The sequence below is a fragment of the Mustela putorius genome, unplaced genomic scaffold (assembly GCF_011764305.1).
Source record: "Mustela putorius furo isolate JIRA1106 unplaced genomic scaffold, ASM1176430v1.1 tig00000145_pilon_pilon_pilon, whole genome shotgun sequence".
NCBI lineage: Eukaryota > Metazoa > Chordata > Mammalia > Carnivora > Mustelidae > Mustela > Mustela putorius.
In genome coordinates, this window is record NW_025421294.1 from 45,479,582 (window position 1) to 45,499,010 (window position 19,429).

Sequence of the window (19,429 nt, forward strand, 5' to 3'; positions counted from 1 at the left end):
GTGATTTGGCACTGAAGTATCAAAGTGAATTTGTTTCTTTTAGAGAGAGATGTCAGAAAAAGTCAAGATCATGAAAGAGAACACTGAATAACTGTTGCAGGTTGAATCCTAAACAAAATGGTAAGAAATGCCACAAAAAATCCTGGACTGGATAGACTTATAAAGGACATTACTGGCACAACACATGTGAATGGGGTCTGTGGACTAGATAACAGTGTATCAATGTTAATTTTTTGAGTCTGAAGGTTTTATTATAGGGTTATGTGGAAGAGCATCTTGATTTTTAGGAATTATACACTGATGCTTATATAGCAGGTGGGTGACTTGGAATCATGTCTGCAATTTACTCTTGAACAGCTCAGAAAAAACAAAACATACTTTGTGTATGTAAAGAGAAAGAGAAAATGATAGGATAAATGTGGCTAAATGTTGATAACTGCGAACTATGGAAGGGGAATACAGACATTCTTGTGCTATTATGACAACTTTTCTGTTAAGATTGAAATTTCAGGGGCTCCTGATGGGCTTAGTCAGTGGAGCACAGGATTCTTGATCTCAGGGTTGTGAGTTCGAGCCCCATGTTGGATGTAGAGATCACTTAAAAATAAAATCTTAAAAAAAAGAAAAAGGATTGAAATTTCAAAGTGAATAGTAAAAACAAAACACATAGACATTCTTTATACTAATTTGGAATAAACTCTAAGGCATATAAAGATTTTAAAAGCACAGAAAAATTTTTATTTTATGATGCTATTTGTATAAAGAAGGGATGGTGACATACACATGTAAGGAGTGTATTTATCTTACTATACAGAGTGCCTGCAAAAACATACCAGGATCTGATCTACATTGATTTCTTCCACAGATGGAAAATCAGTAGCTAGAGAAGAATGAGAAAGGTTTTTTACTCTGAAACTTTTCAGTTTTGTCCTAGGTGCAATTAAATAACTTTTAAAAAAAGGGGGGGGGGGGCTTTAATCCAGTGGTTGCCAAATCCAAGTACCAGGCTGCTTACTTTGGAAGCATCCAGAGAAAATTTATAACTAGATTAGCAGGTCTCAATTCCAGAAATTCTATTTCAGTGAGTCCAGGTTAGGGGTTAGGTACCACCAAAATTTCCCTAATTACAAAATATAACATGGTGTGGGAATTGGTCCTTTAAACAAATCATCCAAACCTGATTCTTTCTAAACCTAAAACTCTAAGTAAATTAGGAACTTAGAAATACTTTTTTTTTGTCCAATGGATGACAAAATCATAATCTAGGGAAAGGATACCCCATAAGTGAAATCAGAAAACCAGGTTTCACAATGAACCCTCAAGAGAAGCCAAGTCATACACCTCATTCTGCCATGCTGATTCCTTATTAAGGACCAAAAATATCCTTGAAGCTAAGGTCACTTCAATGTTACTCTGCATAGATAATACATTCAAATACTCTGCATTCTTCAGAAGGAACATCCTACATAAACATGTGTCAAAATTACATAGTTATTTTTAGTTAAAAAACAATCAGATGGCACAAGTAGATACAGTATCTGTAACATTCTAGGTCTCAAGTAGAGTTCACCAGGGTTCATTTTATTATTTATATCTCAGTAAATATCAACTGTATTTTCTTATATGCATCAGATGTTACATAAGAATGTAATTTTTAAAAATTAAAGCAACAAATAACAGTGAGTTTAGATGCTTGGTCCTTATGGTTATAAAGTAAATAAAAGAAAACTAAGCATTACCATGCCAGCAGTACATATTTATTATTCTTGAATGGCCAAAAGACTTACAAGGCCCATCATTATTAATATAACCACAGATATGAAATATCACTTAGTGACATGGAGTGAAAAGGACAGTTTTACACATTAAAAAAATACATACACATACACACACACTCTCTGTCAATTGCTCACCATACACTGCTACAAAAGCAGGAGGCATCAGGCTACAGGAGTTCCAATATACATAACACGTTGAAATATCTCAAGCTTAAAAACTGCATGTAAGTTGCAAAAATAAAGTTTCTTTCTTCAAACATTTTGATCAGAGCTCAAGCAATGCAAATAATGAACACCAATGATTTTGTACTACTTAACTCACTTTAAAACATAAAAAAGGTCAACAGTTGCAAAAGTCCTGAAAATGTAGAGGTTATAGGAATGAATAATGCATTTCATCCAAGAGAAAGTCTACAGTAGATCTGTCTCATCCTGGCTTGTAAATATTTAAGAATCATAATTTACTATACTCAAACAAAGTTAAGCCAGAACAAAATGATAAAAAGAAAAATCATTACTTCAACTGTGGCATTATTGCCCTTAGTTTCTTTAGACAATTTCCTAGTGCAAGAGCATCATTTACCTGAAAGATCATGAGTCACAATTAAAGAGCACTCATACAAAACTATTTCCTTTTTTCTTTAAAAAGTGCCACATACTATACTTCTCAAAAAAAAAAAAAAAACCTGCACATACACTAATGAAAGACCGTTTGCCTCCATCTCTTGTCAATGAGGAAAGGCCAGAGTGATTCTTTGATTCCAATTCTAAATGGTGTTCTCTGGCCAATGCCCAAGGTCTCTAATTTGGTGCAGTCGAGCTGAGCATTTCTTGGACGTTGTGCTCCTAAGACGGGACTATCAGTTATCTTTAAAGAAAAATAAAAACAAAAAAATTAAAAATAAATACATCTATGTTGCAGTTTTATAGTCTCTATTTCACTTTGCCCTTAACTGCAAATCTGATCTGATCCCTGGAAAAATACAAATAATCAAGATAAGACTTTTCCTATAAACTTCACCAATACCCATGGGCTTCCTTGTACAGGATAGAGATAAGTAACAATATAAACCACCAACTTACAAGTTCACTTTAATTAGTACCAAAAAAAGAAGTTACCCAGTATTTCTAAAGCAACATGGAAAGTTTTATCAGTAATACAAAATATAAAAAAAAAAATACAAATATAGTGACAGATCTGGGCTTTCAACCAGTGAGGTTTAAAACACAATGTACTTACAGGTCGTAAGTGACTGCTGGGAAGGTTGAAGGCATCTGCAATTGCACATGCCATTTCATACTTAGTCATCTGTTCATTGCCAGACCAGTGAAAGGTTCCCTTAATTGATGGATCCTAATAACGACATAAAAATTCAAAACAGTTTCAACTTTTTGAGTTGAGTGGAACAGACTGCACAAAAAAACTAATTTAGAAGTGCAGGAACTAAAATGTATCCCTCCTTTCTAGAATGCTGCCCAGGAGATATCTAAAATCAAATTCCTATAAATATACCCAGCTAAGCATGAGAAACAATTTCTAGAATTTAGGCTTAAGAATTTTTTTTAATAAAAATATAAATGGCTCCAAATTTTATTTAGTGGGAATCATAAGAATGATTATAGATTTTTACAGAAACACAGGCCAATTTAATGAGTATTTCTAATTATCCTCAGCTAAATCAAAATGTAACAGAACCATTTTGCAGTATGAGCTAATTAGTCACGATATCCTTAAATAGTTCCATAGTACCTATTTAAAATATATATTTTTATATGTTAAAAAACTACAAACCATTATTAACATCTTAAAATCAATCACTCTCACCTTTCTATTAATATTCTAGTCAGAGACAGAGTCCATAGTGTATGAAAAAAAAAAAAATTCAAATACAAGAGCATAATATTTTTACTATTCACAAATATAGCCTACTATCTGCAAACTACTTTCGTTTGGTCGCAGTTGTAAAAAAAAATTTTCATAAACACTTGTAGTTATTTATTTATATTATTATAAAGATATATATTATTATGTATAATAATAAAGGAAACAAAAACACTTGGATTTTCACTTGTTGATGGCAATTAAGAACTCCTCCTTCCAAAGATTCTCACCAGCATTCTCTTTTCTGCTAACTGGCGACATACAGTAGCTACATCTTTGACATGTGTAGGGAACCTCTGCTGCCAGTGGTCCATGTTAGCTGACTTGTTACTGAACTGCACTTTATCAAACATAACAGTTACAGCACTTTCTTCAAGCTTTTCAACTTCTCCATACAGAACAGGAATTCTCAAAACAGCAGCTCCTAGGAATTAATAAAAACAGGTAATTTTTTAAAGTTGACTGGTTCTTAAATCTTGATATAAAATGAAAGTACATAGATTTAAATAATACTGCCACAGGGGGATGCCTGGGTGGCTCACTGGGTTCAGCATTTGCCTTCAGCTCAGGTTATGATCCCAGGATCCTGGCATCAGCCCCACAACGTCAAGGTCCCTGCTTAGCAGAGAACCTGCTTCTCCCTCACTTTCTGTTGTTTCCCCTGCTTGTGCTTGTATACCCATGCTCTCTCAAATAAAAAAATTAAAATTAAAAAAAAAAAAATACTGTTGTAGAAAACTTGCAATATACCAAAATGACATAGTTCACCTATAATAACGCCCATTTAACAAATATTATACTGAATATTTTTAAAGGTCTCTGTCATTTGGGGTATTTTTATATATATATATTTTTTTTTAAAGATTTTATTTATTCCTTTGACAGAGACAGATCAGAAGTAGGCAGAGAGGAAGGCAGAGAGAGGAGGAAGCAGGCTCCCCGCCGAGCAGAGAGCCCAACGCGGTACTCAATCCCAGGACCCTGAGATCATGACCTGAGCTGAAGGCAGAGGCTTTAACCACTGAGCCACCCAGGCGCCCCTTTATATATTATTTTTAACAGTCATAATAATGAAGAAATTAAACTGATATGACAACGAAGTGCAATGAGTGATCCTTGACTGGATCCTAGATTAAAAAATAAAAGGCAATGAAGGGTATTATTGGGACAAGTGGGAAAATTCCTACATAGATGATATATTATAGTATAATACCATATTAATGTTAAATTTCCTGAGTGTGATAACTACACTGTAATTATGTAAAGAAAAATCTTCTTAGTAGATAAATAGCATAGGGGAGCCTGGGTGGCCTAGTCAGTTTAGTGTCTGACCCTTGGTTCCAGTTTAGGTCATGATCTCAGGGTTGTGAGACTGAGCCCCACATACAGCTCTGTGTTCAGTGGGAAATCTGCTTAAAGATTCTCTCTCTTTGCTCCTCCCCCACCCCAGAATCAATCAATCAATCAATCAATCTTTTAAAAAAGATAAACAGCATGGTGAAATATTTTGGGGTGAATTTCAACTAATTCCCAACATGTTCGGTGAAAAACACACACACATACAACCATGACACATTAACAAGTGGTGCATCTATATAAAAGTTATGTGAGTGTTTCACCACATTATTCTTGGAACCAGTGATTAAGGAATTATGAGCTTTCAGATTTTATGTAGGTCCCTACTGAGCAGTTACAACAGACTTTGAATAATGAACACTTTAACTGAAAGTTAAACTTTTTAATTAAATTAACATACTGGATAACCATGTATAGATATGTATTCAAGGATGATTCCTGCAGGATAATTTATAATACCAAAGGGAAAAAAAAAACCCATCTGGAAATGCCATAAGCATGGAATCTACACTACAAGATGCTTCTCAAAGACTGTACAGTCTAAGGCAGTGCAAGGAATCATTAAATCAAGTACTATGCAGCCACTGATAGGAAAAGATAATCCAGAGATGACTCAATATGTAGTGAAAGACAAATATTCAAGGGACCAGATTATAAAACGAAATCCTCCATTTTTAGAAAATTCACAAAAAATGCTTTCATACCTAACCACATTTGGTGCTTCCCAGAGGCGAGATTATAAAAGAACTTCTACCCTTTACAATTTTGATTTTATTTTTTTTTCCAGTAAGAGTATTACTTTTTATATTCGGCACATATATTTGTGTGTATATACACAAACACATATAAGGGAAAAGAAGAGCCATACAAACAGAAATTCAAAACCTCGGGCACCTTGGTGGCTCAGTCAGTTAAGCATCTGACTCCTGATTTTGGCTCAGGTCATGATCTCAGTATTGTGAGATCAAGCCCCGCCCTGGGCTCCACACTGGGTATGAAGCCTGCTTGAGAGTCTCTCTCTCCTTCTCCACCTGCCCCTCCCCCTAACCCCCTTGTCTCTCCAGATCTTAAAAAAAAAGAAATAAATAAATTTAAGAATTGTACAAAAAATAACAAATACCTCAATCTAGGAGAAATGATACAGACCTGTTTTTTGAAAGAATATTACAAATATTTATACTATAAGAGTCTTGTCTTTTATACAATAACTTTTTTTTTAATCTAAGCTCTACGCCCAATATGGGGATTGAATTCACAACCCCAAGATCATCAAGAATTACATACTCTACTGACAGAGCCAGCCAGGTACCCCTATACATGACATTCATGTATATACCAATACTGGAAAAAGTCTGCAAGGATTCATAAATTCGTCATGATTTCTAAAATTCTTATTTTTCATTTTTATTAACTACATTCTCTAATTTTTCCTCCAATGATTTACGCTAATTTTTTCAAAATTTTGTATGTCTTATATATAGCATACCATATATATGTGTATATATACATGTGTGTATGTCTGTGTGTGTTTTTCTCAGTATCATAAAAGAAATCCTCAAAACAATCAAAACTATCAGGAGCTAAAGAAATTTGTCTTACCTAAATTGTTCTCTAGGACAGCCTTTTCTCCTTCTAATTTTGTTTTGCCATACAGATTTAGGGGACTTGGTACGTCTTCCTCTCTATAAGGTGGATCTGTTCCATCAAATACATAATCTGAACTAATGTAGATTAGAAATGCTCCAATTAAAGCTAAAAAAAAAAGACATAAAAGAAAATAATCTATCAAATTATTACATAACATCACTCTGCACTGGCATTTATAATAGCTTATTCATCATATATAAATCTCTTCTAAGCGATCTAGAAACCTTTGACCTTTATAAACTCAGCAATTATTTAATATTTTGCAAAGATTTTATAAAGTCATCATTACCTGCTTCCTTTGCTAAATTCCCAGAAGCATCCACATTAAGCTGAGAAGCAGCATCTGGCTGATTTTCCACAACATCTGGCCTTCTCTCCGCTGCACAGTGTACTATGACATGGGGCTGGAAGGTAAACATTGATGTATTTTTAAGCCAAAGGAATAAAACAAGGGAGCTACAGCCTCCCAACAGTGACTCAATTCATAAAAAAGGTTTGCTAAATCAATATTCCTTCAAGTAAATAATCGCTGTAATTTTTTAAATTTTTTTTTTTTAGAATTGCTATAATAGTTTTGCCATGCTTCCCTTTTCCAAATTTCAAACTTCCTTAAAATAAATGTAGGTGGGGTGTCTACGTGGCTCAGTGGATTAAGCCTCTGCCTTCAGCTCAGGTCATGATCTCAGGGTCCTGGCATTCAGCCCTGCATCAGGCTCTCTGCTCAGCAGGGAGGCTGCTTTCCCCTCTCTCTCTACCTACTACTCTGCCTACTTGTGATCTCTCTCTCTCTCTCAAATAAATAAATAAATCTTTAAGAGATAGACAGACAGACAAATAAATAAATAAATGTAGGCCCTGAAAAGGAAAGAGCAATTTAGTAATCCCTAGGCAAAACCAGATAAACTCAAGATCAACAACTATTATTTTTCTTTTTTCTTTTTTTTTTTTTTAAGATTTTATTTATTTATCTGACAGAGAGAGAGATCACAAGTAGGCGGAGAGGCAGGCAGAGAGAGAGAGAAGGAAGCAGGCTCCCCACCGAGTAGAGAGCCGATGCGGGGCTCGATCCCGACCAGAGCCAAAGGCAGAGGCTTAACCCACTGAGCCACCAGACGCCCCAACAACTATTATTTTTCAATCAAAATAAGCTTTATTCTCTAATTTGGATGGGAGAAAAGAGCTAACATTTATACAATAAATATGACCTAAATAATAATTTGTGTTAAAAGAATACCAATTTCAAATTAAATTCATAAATTCAAATCTCTTATACCAACCATTTAAAGAATGTTAACTATGGGGAGCCTGGGTGCCTCAGTGGGTTAAGCCTCTGTCTTCGGCTCAGGTCATGATCTTAGGGTCTTGGGACTGAGACCCACCTTGGGCTCCCTGTTCAGCAGGGAGTCTGCTTCTCCCTCTTTCTATCTGCCTGCCCCTCTGCCTATTTGTGATCTCTCTCTCTGTCAAATAAATCAAATCTTAAACAACAACAACAAAATGTTAACCATTTATTATATCACCTATATACTAACCCCTGTGCAAGGAGCAAGGATTTCATAATCTACTGGAAAAGAAGGGTATGTAAAGAGACTGTTTCAGTAGTATGTGACATACATCAAGACAGAGGAATGGGGCACCTGGCTGGCTCAGTCAGTAGAGGATGTGATTCTTGAACTTGGGGTAACAAGTTCAAGCCTCATGTGCAGCCTAGAGCTTACTTAAAAAAAATAATTATAATAACTAAATTGAAGATATAGGAATGCACAGGGTCTTTTGTTAAGGAGGGGTACCTACTTCCCAGAGAAGATGAACCCAAGTGAAGATTCGGTAAAAGTACTGACAGGCAGGGCTAACACACAAACATGCCAGACTATCTCCATCCTTAACAACTGCCGAGGAAGCATAATCTTAGAGTTGCTTTAAAACTTGAACGTGCATAATCTGGGGTGCATCTTACAATGTCCTGGGCCTGACACAGACTTACTGAGTTAAAATTTCTGGAAATGAGATCTAAATAATGAGTTCTCCAAGTGACTAATGCAGGTGTACCTTGGACATTGTTGAAAAGAACTTTAACTCTCACATTTTGATCAGAGGTAGAACAAAAGTTAAATTTTTCAGTAACTTTACTACAGCACTGGTCAACAAGTTATTTAACCCGAGCCTCTGTCATCTCTAAAATGGAAATGATAATACCTACTTTGCAGTGTTACGGGTTTACAGATAATATTAAACAGGCATTTGCACAGAAAGTCGTATTTAAAAAGAGAACCTCACAAACATAAGCTTTTTATAAAATGCTTTTTTTAATTCCCAAGTTTTGTCAACCTGTGTTTCGACACAATCTTTTGAACGGCTGCATATATTTTGCCATGCTAACAGAAAAAAAAAAGTGCACTATACACTTGGTCGTGGAACATGGGTTTGAGTTACGAGTCTATTTAGATGCGGATATTTTTAAATAAATAAAATACCATAAATGTATTTTCTTCTCCACAGCTTATTTTATTGTAAGAATACAGTATATAACACATATGCAAACTATGTGTTAATCAACCAGGCTTCCAGTCAATAGTGTTAAAAGAATACCAATTTCAAATTAAATTCATAAATTCAAATATCTTATATTAGCAGTTGTTTTGAGGAAGTAAAAAGTTATACACAGATGTTCAATTATGCAAGGATTGGCACTCCTAAGGCCTGCACTGTTCAAGGATCAACTGCATACTCTTGTTGCTTAATAGGTTAGAGCTTAAGTACAGTTAACTCTCTTGAGAGCAAGAACATTTTCTAAATCATCCAGACAACTGTTTAATATAGTTCATAGACAATTCTTAGCATAGTTTATGTATGTGTTAAACAGACAACCATACCTGAAAATCATGAATGATGTGATGAACCGCTTCAGAATCCAAAAGATTAACCTGTTCAAATTTTGGTCTTGCTCTTCTAAAACCACAGCCAAAGGCATGCCAATTATTCTGCTTAAATTCTTTATACACAGCTCTGCCAAGAAGCCCAGTGGCGCCAGTAATCAGAACCCGCCTATTGGGAACGTTAACTTCCTCCTAAAAGATGAATAGGAGAACAAAGGATTAGGTATTTTGAAAATACTCTCTCTACAAAATTAGTCACTATTATTGTTCAATAAATACTTCCAGTCTAAGTAGTTTGCTTCGTGTCCCATATTTATTAGACAATTCTTAAGTTAGAACAAAGATCAAGCTGCATCAATAATTATATCACTTAAGAAAACGTTCTACTGGGGCACCCTGGTGGCTCAGTCATTAAGTGTCTGCCTTCGGCTCAGGTCAAGCCCCACATCAGACACCCTGCTCGGTGGGAAGCCTGCTTCTCCCCCTCCCACTCCCCTTGTTCATGTGCCCTCTCTGGCTGTGTCTCTCTCTGTCAAATAAATAAAATCTTTAAAAAAGAAAAAAGAAAGAAAGGTTTTATTCATCTTATCCAAGAAAAAGAACCTAAGGTGATACTGTAAGGATATACCTAGTCAAATAGATTTATAGTTGAATAAACAGCAATTTTATTACGTTCTCCATTTTATAAAAATGTACAATTAGTCTGAAGCTATGAATTTTTTACGCCCTGATTAACTATTTGGCTGTATTCCACCAGTATGTTCACAAGTTGACAATTTTGGTCTTCAGTTTGTAATCCCAAGTTTTCTTCCAAATCTCATTGATTTATCATATTCTGATAGGTCTGAATTAGAGAATTCACATTTCACAGGAATTTATGTGGAGGAAAAATACATGTGGTCTTAACAGTAATAATAATCCAAGTTTAAGCAAACTGGTAAATGTTCCTGAGTTATCTCTAAATTTACTTTAACAGACAAGTTAAAACTAACATTGGTGGGGAAAGCCCTAACACAGAAGATAATGGAAAAAAGAAAAAGAAACAAATATTTTTTTTTATTATTATTATTATTTATTTGTCAGAGAGAGAGAGGGAGAGAGAGCGAGCACAGGCAGACAGAATGGCAGACAGAAGCAGAGGGAGAAGCAGGCTCCCTGTCGAGCAAGGAGCCCGATGTGGGACTCGATCCCAGGACGCTGGGATCATGACCCGAGCCGAAGGCAGCTGCTCAACCAACTGAGCCACCCAGGCATCCCAGAAACAAATATTTTAAACTAATCTATGTTCTTACATGGCAAAGAAAAAATTCCTTACACAATGAAATTAAAAGGAACTACTATTTAGGAAAAAAAAAAGTTGTTTCCAAACCAGTTTAAAAACTTCCATTCTTCCCAAAGATGGGTAACACCAAATTTCCCAAACTCTTGAATAAAATCAACATTTACTATTTTAAAAACCACCAATAAATAGTTTTATTGGGGGGGGCACCTGGGTGGCTCAGTGTGTTAAGCCTCTGCCTTCGGCTCAGGTCATGATCTCAGGGTCCTGGGATCAAGCCCTGAATACAGGCTCTCGGCTCAGCTGGGAGCCTGCTTCGCCCTCTTTCTCTACCTGCCTCTCTGCCTGCTTGTGATATCTCTCTCTCTCTCTCTCTCTCTCTGTGTCATATAAATAAATAAAATCTTTAAAAAAGAGAGAGAGAGAGAAAAGAAAAGTTTTATTAGGGGCACTTTGCTTGCTGCGTCAGTATAGCATGTGACTCTTGATCTCAGGGTCGAAAATTTAAGCCCAGGTTTGGTGTGCAGCCTACTTTAAAAAAATTATTATATTTTATCAGTTCGCAGTCTTTTTACTATAGCTATGGTCACCTATTCTGAGATGTCAGAAACTTCAAAAAGGATGGTACCTGGGTGGCTCGGTGAGTTAAGTGTCTGCCTTTGGCTGGGGTCATGATCCCAGAGTCCTGGGATTAAGTCCCACATGGGGCTCCTTGCTCAGCAGGAAGTCTGCTTCTCCTTTTCCCTCTGGGGCTCCCTTGCTCATGCTCTCTCAAATAAATAAAATCTTAAAAAAACAAAAAACAAAACAAAAACAAAAACACTTTAAACAAGCATACAATAACTAAAGATCTTTGATAGTCCTTAGTTTAGCAGAATAATTTAGCACTATGTTTAAAAAAAAAAAAAAAAAAAAGGTGGCCACCACAGGGCACCTGGGTGGACAGTGGGTTAATGCCTCTGCCTTCAGATCAAGTCATGATCCTGGGGTCCTGGGATCGAGCCCCACAGAGCCCCACATTGGTCTCTCTGCTCAGTAGGGAGCCTGTTTCCGCCTGCCTCTCTGCCTACTTGTGATCTCTGTTTGTCAAAAAAATAAATAAAATCTTAAAAAAAAAAAAAAAAGAAAGGAGACTACATAATGGTAAACTCTTAAAGATATCTTTTCCTTAGTTCAACCATTCCAAACTTTTTAAAAATTGAAGGAAAAATTATCTAGGCTCTCTGTTGTAAAACCTGGCCCCAAGCCAACTGATCTATGAAAACAAGGATTTCAGCCAGTAAAATATTTTCTTTGAATTTTGGCAAGAAAACAGCCCTACAAAGACTGATTTGTAAAGAAGAAAGAACATGCCAAGTCTAGTAGATACAATCAGAAAACAATTTACACAGGATAAATACCATAAAGATCCCTGAGAAAATATAAAAGAGCTATGATTTGGTTTCTTCTGAGTTTCTCACTTTTTATTACTTCACATTAAAGAAGCAAAGGCATATGTTACAGTTCTTAGTTGGTGGCGCTTAGGGTTCATTATGTGTAAGAATCATGCAGGAGGCTTTCAGATTTAGTACATCTGGGATAAGTCCTGATAATTTGTATTTCTAACAAGTTCCCAGGAATGTGCTGAAGATGGTGATTTGGAAACTGCCCTTTGAGAAGTGTAATCTTGAACTCCAGGAAAAGTCCAAGGTTTTCCTAAGAAACATTTATCTTATTCAAAGAAGCCAAAAAATGTCATCTACCTTTCCAAAAGCGACACCTTTCCTTCCTTCCCTTTTCTCCCGTAAAAGGAAAACAAGAGTTAAGTCAAAGAACAAGTATAATGTATTACACAAAGGTTACTGAACAGTGGATTCCAATCTCTGTGTACTTCACTGACTGCGTAAAGCACACTTTTTCCTCATTTTAACATCCCTGTTAAATGAATGAAACAGAGATGCATCTTCTTACTATGTCATACTTTGGCAGTGTCTTTTGCTTTTTAGTGCATCTTAAAATCAGAGCCCAGATAATCAAGTACATTTTAGACTTGATGAAATACAGAATTAAATTACAAGGACAGCAAGGCTCTTAGGGAATTTAATACACTTAACTTTAAAACAGAATGTGGTTGCATGGAAAAAAATACAATCTTTTGTCCTTAAAGCCTGGGGTAATTTGTAAGGTCCCTAGAAGAAAAGAGGAAACAGTCCATGATAACCAGTGAACAGATGTCAGTGCTCGAGAATTTTCTTTATTAAAAAAAGCAGAGATCTGAAGTGCAAGCATTTCTTAAAACGGAAATGATACTGCACAATCTTATATCTGAAAACTATCCAGTATTATGTAAGCCTACATCATAACTCCTGATCATAAGAATAGCCTTATTAAACATGCAGGGCAAATACTATTTCCAAACTGAGGAATCTCAAGCACTGAAACATCAAAGTCTTTACCCATAGTAAACGGAAAAGGTTGGGCCCAGACTTGTTTCTAGCTTCTATGGTCCAGCCATAGAAGACAAAACTGAGTTTTGTCTTAATCCTTTGAACTTCTATTTGATTTCATAATGATTAAATTTTAACTATTCTGCCATGAAATATGGTACTGAAAAGTTACTGAAATTTCTATTGATCAAATTCCTCATTAATAAAAAGAGGAATGTGAATAAGATGACTAAGGCTCTTCCAGCTTTACAGTTTTGTAATTCTAACATTTTCCATATTATACTTAACACAGAGGGGACTGAAGAGCGAAAGGAGCCTCGTTTATTTAAGTCATTTTTCCTCTTTTCACAGAGTTCTCTCTAGAGACTCAATGAGCTCCTTCTGTCACACTACAGGAGCCAAGACAAGATTTTTGTCATTTGGTGGTTGGCAAATAAAATATGCCTCACTCTGAAATTAAAAGACTCCAAACAAAAATATTTATTTTTTACTTTCTATATATAAACAGAAATTCATCTCAAGCTTTTAAAAAGCACACTGTTTTCAGGGGTTTTTGTTTGTTTGTTTTAAAGATTTTATCTATTTATTTGTCAGAGAGAGAGAGAGCGCAAGCAGGCAGAGTGGCAGGCAGAGGCAGAGAGAGAAGCAGGCTCCCTGCTGGTCAAGGAGCCCGATGTGGGACTCCCTCCCAGAAACTCAGGATCATGACCCGAACCAAAGGCAGCAGCTTAACCAACTGAGCCACCCAGGTATCCCTTTATTTTTATTTTTAAAAGAAAAGGACTATTCCTCTAAAAAATTACTTTGGACTGTTACTCCATAAAATACTTTAGTCTTGCAAAACTCAGGAATATCCATGCACTTCAAAGAACTCAGAATGAAGAAACTGTAGTTAATCCAAACAACAACAGAGAATTGAAAATACTGTCTGCCTGAAAACTTAACTTACATGTATATACTATGAAGTATCACTTTAAGTTACTCTGAATGTATTTGCCTCTAACTACATAAACTCTTAGAAGTATAAAACTACAAGTGAACAGATTTATATAGTCACTCAAAGAATTCCTAAAAAATTAAATACATATAAATAAACATAGAGGTACCAGTTTCATTATGCTACCTAATCAAATGACACCAAACTATAGGTAATGATACAAATGGCTCTTTCAAAATGGTCAAACACTACTCCGGGACAGTGATTTTCACTTTAGTACACTTGCATTAACTTCTAAAAATGTCTCAGAGGGGCGCCTGGGTGGCTCAGTGGGTTAAGCCTCTGCCTTGGGCTCAGGTTATGATCTCGGGGTCCTGGGATCAAACCCGGCATCGGGCTCTCTGCTCCACGGGGTGCCTGCTTCCCCCTTCTCTCTCTCTGCCTGCCTCTCTGCCTACTTGTGATCTCTGTCAAATAAATAAATAAAATCTTAAAAAATAAAATAAATATGTCCCAGAAAAAGAATGAGACATCAGTAACATTTAAATTGAGATCTTCTTAAAATTTTAGTGGTAAATAAAATACTTTGCTACTTTTAGAACCTCTCAGATACGGCAGTTTCCTCTTCCTTTCTTTAACTGATCCTTTCATACAACATTCCTCTGGAGGCAGATCTCTGAGTAGACATTACTGGACACTAAGAGACTCAAGATTCCATGACTATCTAGGTGACACTGGTCTAACTGCTACTGTCACCCTATCTCTACCCTTCAAGACAGTCTTAACAGGTACCACCACAGTCACCTTCTCCAATGTAAGCAGTAAGGCAGTCCTCATTCTCACGAGTGAATTTTTTTTTTTAAGATTTTATTTATTTATTTGACAGAGAGAGATCACAAGTAGGCAGAGAGGCAGGCAGAGAGAGGAGGAAGCAGGCTCCCTGCTGAGCAGAGAGCCGGATGCGGGACTCGATCCCAGGACCCTGAGATCATGACCTGAGCCGAAGGCAGCGGCCTAACCCACTGAGCCACCCAGGCGCCCTCACGAGTGAATTTTAATTCCACATGTTTTGAGAGAGCAGAAAATATGTGTCAAGATTTAGGGTGGAGGCCCCCTGGCCAGCTCAGTCCGTACAGCTTTACACTCTTATCTCAGGACTATGAGTGTGAGCCCCACTATGAGTGCAGATTATTTTAAAATTAAAAGAATCTTTAAAAAAAAAAAAAAAGTAAGATTTAGGGTGTATCGTTTTTAGTGAAATCATGAAAACCTATTTTCATTAATCTACTGAACTCCTACTGTGAAACATTAAGCTTTACACGCATACACACACACGCGTATGTTTGTAAACAATATGTAACATTATGCATTCAGTACTTTGGGGGACACATAAAAACAATACATAAGTTTTCATAGTCCATCTCGCCTACCTTTACCCCCCCCCCAACACCAAACTGATTAGAAACACTAAATATACTCTTGGAAGCATAAAAATTCTGCAGTATCAAAAACAGCCATCTCCCACATCTCTTATTTCCGTAAGACATATCGGTCTAGGCATTAACATTCTTCTTTTCGCCATTGCTAGATACATTCTGTGGACTGAATGCTGGGAGGCCCAGAAATGAAACACAAGCAAGCATGGAGACGGAAGACGTCTGGGATAGTTCTCCCACCGTAACAATCTTCCTTTATGTAACCTCCATAGTGATTCAAAGCCTGAGAAAGTGAAAGAGATTTGTATCTGAATCTCGGCTCCAAGCTTACTGAATGAACTTGGCCGAAGGCTCATCCTGTAAACCTCAATTTTCTCCTCTGTAAAATGGAGCAAAAACAGTATCTCGCCGTTAGGACGATTAAATGATGCATGTAAAGTGCCTGACCTAGTGCCTTGCACTAAGATTTCGGTAACTTGTCATCTCCAAATCCACTATTTCTAAAACACCACTTTCCCCTTGGTTCTCAGGTAAGAACTGGTAAGATCGAGAGATAGGAACAAAGAATGAAGAAGAAATTCAGAGAGATAAAACAAAACCGAAAGAGCTCTGAAAGCCCCTCTTCGTTTCCGGGAGGGAAGACCGAAGGCACCAGAGTGAAACCAGACCCCCTCGCTTCCTGCCGCAGGACTGGAGGAGCAAACACCGACGGGTGCGCACGGAGGTAAACAAACTCGGTGGCGCCGCCCTCTCCAACCAGAGCTAGGAAGGAGGTGCTGGGGCGACTCAGAGTCAGAGGCTGGGATTTCTGCAGGATACGCAAGGTAGATCACCCGAGCCCCCGCGACCTGGCTCGTCCCCCTCTGCATTCCCGATTCCTACGAGACCCCCGGGCCGACTCCCTCACCTCCACCAGCCGGCAGCTCCCGGGAACAAAGTGGATGGAGAGCTCGTTCTCCCGCCCCACCATGCCCGCCGTCTTCGCGCCGCCGCCGCAGCGACCGCCACTTCCACCAGCCCAGGATCGCCGCGGGCCGCAGCTTCGTCGCCCTCGGCCCGCCTCCCTAGGTCTGGGCCGGCCCCCGCTCTCCGCTTCCGGCTTCCGCCGCCAAGGCCTCGCCCGTTGATTGGCCACGCTCAGCCGATGCCCCAGAAAGGGGGCGGGCGCGTTCAGTACGCTCCCAGCCCACTCGCCAACTCTTAAAGGAATACACCAAACAAAGGCCTTGGCCTTAGGCAGTGAATACAAGTTTTGTGTGGGGAGGGGTTGTTTCTGTACTTTTTTTCTCTCTTTGCCTTTGTTCTGGACTAGGGAAGGACTGAACTGGATCGCCTAGGGTTTCAAGTTTCCAGAGTGCCCCGTGCGTAAGAGCCAGCCGCGCACGTAATACAGCAAGGAGGAGAAAACATTTTAAAGCCAGGGGGTAGGTTTGGGGAACACCAGGAGGAGGGAGGACAGTAGACCTCCCATCTCTGCAACATTAGGAGGTGGTTTTTTGTTTTGTTTTGTTTCCCCCAGAGATTTAGAAAGACAGAAGAATAAAAATACAAGTGTTGGCATCTGAGTCATTAACACCTCAACAACCCATTTGTCTTTCTGGGATGCTAAAAAGTGGTACGTGTGAAATTCTAAATAAGTCAAACTATTTTTAACCAGTTAAAAATAAAAAGCTGGGGGTGGGGGAGGAATTATCCGGGAGCCTCTTCAAAATAGATTCTCGGACTGTACCCGTAAACACATAACGAGACCCGGTGGTAATAGACCCGGGGACTGTACATTTTCGTTAGCGGAAGGAACCGGACCCCACCGACCCCCTTGGAGAGAAGCACTCGCGTCACGAACTGCCCGGTCCGGCCCCGCGAGCTTGGCCTCCGCAACCACCGCCAAGTTCAAGAAACCGAGCGGAGGAGCGTTAGACCCTCCACCACCTGCACGGCTTCCTAAAAGCACGAATCGGAAACAACAGCCCCGAGGGCCGAGAAAGACCTCGCAGGCAACTGGTTTCCCTCCCAGCTCAAAACCGCAAAATCCGCGTCCATTGGGACGCCTGTGGAATTTGCCCAGGAAAAAACCCGCCATGGGCCGTGTAGGCTCCGCGGGCATGCATCCAGCAGTCCCGAGTGTTCTGACCCAGACACGCCGGACACGGGGCTTGAGAGTCGCCCACAGGCGTGACCGCGGCTTGGATTTTTCTGAAAATCTGAACAAAAAGGCCTTATTTTCATAATCCCTTTCGGTTTATTTCAGAGCTAAAGACTAAGCAGCCTTTTGAAAAAGTTTTTCTTTGTCTGAGCCCCGTGAATTTCCTTTCTACCCAACCCCCCTCCTCCCAGCAAGAACTCATTTCTTAATTCGAGTTAACAGTCTTTCTTTGGAACGGTGGGGGAAGGGAGCCTGAAGCCTCCCCAACCCCCCACCCCGCTTTCCAATTTTTGTTTTTTCCCAAACTGTTACTGTTAATCAACTTAGCATTATTCAGAGAGTCCTTGAGAGGGCTGCCCCAGCATTAAACATTCATAATCTGCACACAAAGAAAAGGTGAGTGTCCGTGGGTGGGTAGGGGAGGCAAATTCAAGATCCTCCTAATCCTCTTTAAAAACTGGGATTTTTGTTGTTAATTTCTAGTAGCGACGTGTGATGCAACCTGATCGTTCTGATTTTTTTAAAAAAGTGTACAGTGCGAAGATTTAAGGACATGCATATGCAATTACTATTTTATTTTTATTCTCAGAGCAGCCTTGTCCAGAGTTAAGAACAAGAGTTTTCTTGCCTACCTTAGAATTTGGCGTGATACCTCCCAGGTAAAACCAGAGTCTAGTTGTGTAGTTTTTATTCATTCTCTTTAAAGATTAAAGTTTCTCTGTGAACAAAAATGCCACCGCTGTACATACAATATCCAAGTTCCTGTGGTGGCTAAGTCTATAAATTCAAAGAGAGCAGCCTGGAGCTAAAGTTATGTTAGCAGATTCAGTTCATGCTAAGACAAAGGCAGGAGCACACAATTAAAGATAAAATCCTTACTTATATAGAACCTTCACGTACGTCACTGCATATAATTTGGTTAAGGAAACTGCTGTTCTGTTTTGCATTTTTTTTTTTTTTTGTCAGTTAATGAGACTTAGCTGAAAACCTGGTCCCCAGGGTCAATAATTAAAACTGGTTTATCCTTCCATGTCCCAAAGTTACATGTTTTAAAGAAATGAATGACACCCGCTTCTTTTTTTCTTTTTTTAACACACCCTTTTGGTTTTTACCATTCACTGGGATGCTTTTTAAAGACACTAACTCCAAAATGCTTCATTTCTTGAACAGCTAGCTCTTACCTGTTCCATGTCCTCCGGCATTTCAGGCATAATTCCAAAATTATCTCAGGAAAACAGATTTGGGGTGAGTCTCAGCCTCTGCCTTTTCTGCCTGGGTCTTTGTTCTGCCTGAAGAGAGCGCAGGCACGCAAAAACGTGAGCTTCAGCTTCACTCGACCTTTTAAATTAGCATTTTGATTCCAATCCCAGAATCTCATGCAGTTTTCCACATTGCAGTAAACTGGCAGCTGATTCCCCCTGGCAGTCTTGAAAATACCCAATGAGAAGTTTCATGTTTAATTGCATGTCAAGTTAGGGTCCATTAGCAAAACTATTGGGAGAACCAGTTTATTTAAAAAAAGAAGAAGAAAGGAAGAAACAAAAAAACTTCCTGTGAAGACTTGTTGCAATTTTCTCTTGCAGAAGAAAAGCAAGAGCTCACAGTTGGAAAGCACGCAGATTTTGCAGTCGATTTCGTGTCCTGAAATATTTTATTCAGTTATGCCGTA

The 19,429-nt window shown here is 38.4% G+C and overlaps 1 protein-coding gene across 3 annotated transcripts; it reads right to left on the reverse strand.

Annotated features, from left to right (window-relative positions):
• Window positions 1–711: 711 nt before the first annotated feature.
• On the reverse strand, window positions 712–19,096 carry MAT2B (methionine adenosyltransferase 2B). Of its 3 annotated transcripts, none has more exons than XM_004737664.3 (7): window positions 18,942–19,096; window positions 9,537–9,731; window positions 6,953–7,067; window positions 6,616–6,768; window positions 3,891–4,084; window positions 3,019–3,132; window positions 712–2,646 (listed from the first exon to the last, which is right to left on the reverse strand). In XM_004737664.3, the coding sequence occupies exons 1-7, from the start codon at window positions 18,969–18,971 to the stop codon at window positions 2,476–2,478; spliced, it is 972 nt and encodes a 323-aa protein (XP_004737721.1). In that variant the 5' UTR covers window positions 18,972–19,096; the 3' UTR covers window positions 712–2,475. The 3 variants fall into 3 exon arrangements, with proteins under 3 accessions (XP_004737721.1, XP_004737720.1, XP_044931566.1); XM_004737663.3 differs by lacking the exon at window positions 18,942–19,096 and adding an exon at window positions 16,525–16,656; XM_045075631.1 differs by lacking the exon at window positions 18,942–19,096 and adding an exon at window positions 11,447–11,502.
• Between the last annotated feature and the right edge of the window lie 333 nt (window positions 19,097–19,429).

Coding starts and splice junctions, on each gene's coding strand:
- MAT2B (XM_004737663.3), bottom strand. CDS start 16,587: ATGGTGGGGCGGGAGAACGAGCTCTCCATCCACTTTGTTCCCGGGAGC. Junction 4,085..6,615: donor TGTCCTAGAGAACAATTTAG/GTAAGACAAATT, acceptor ATTAATTCCTAG/GAGCTGCTGTTTTGAGAATT. Junction 3,133..3,890: donor TAGCAGAAAAGAGAATGCTG/GTGAGAATCTTT, acceptor TGTCGTTATTAG/GATCCATCAATTAAGGGAAC.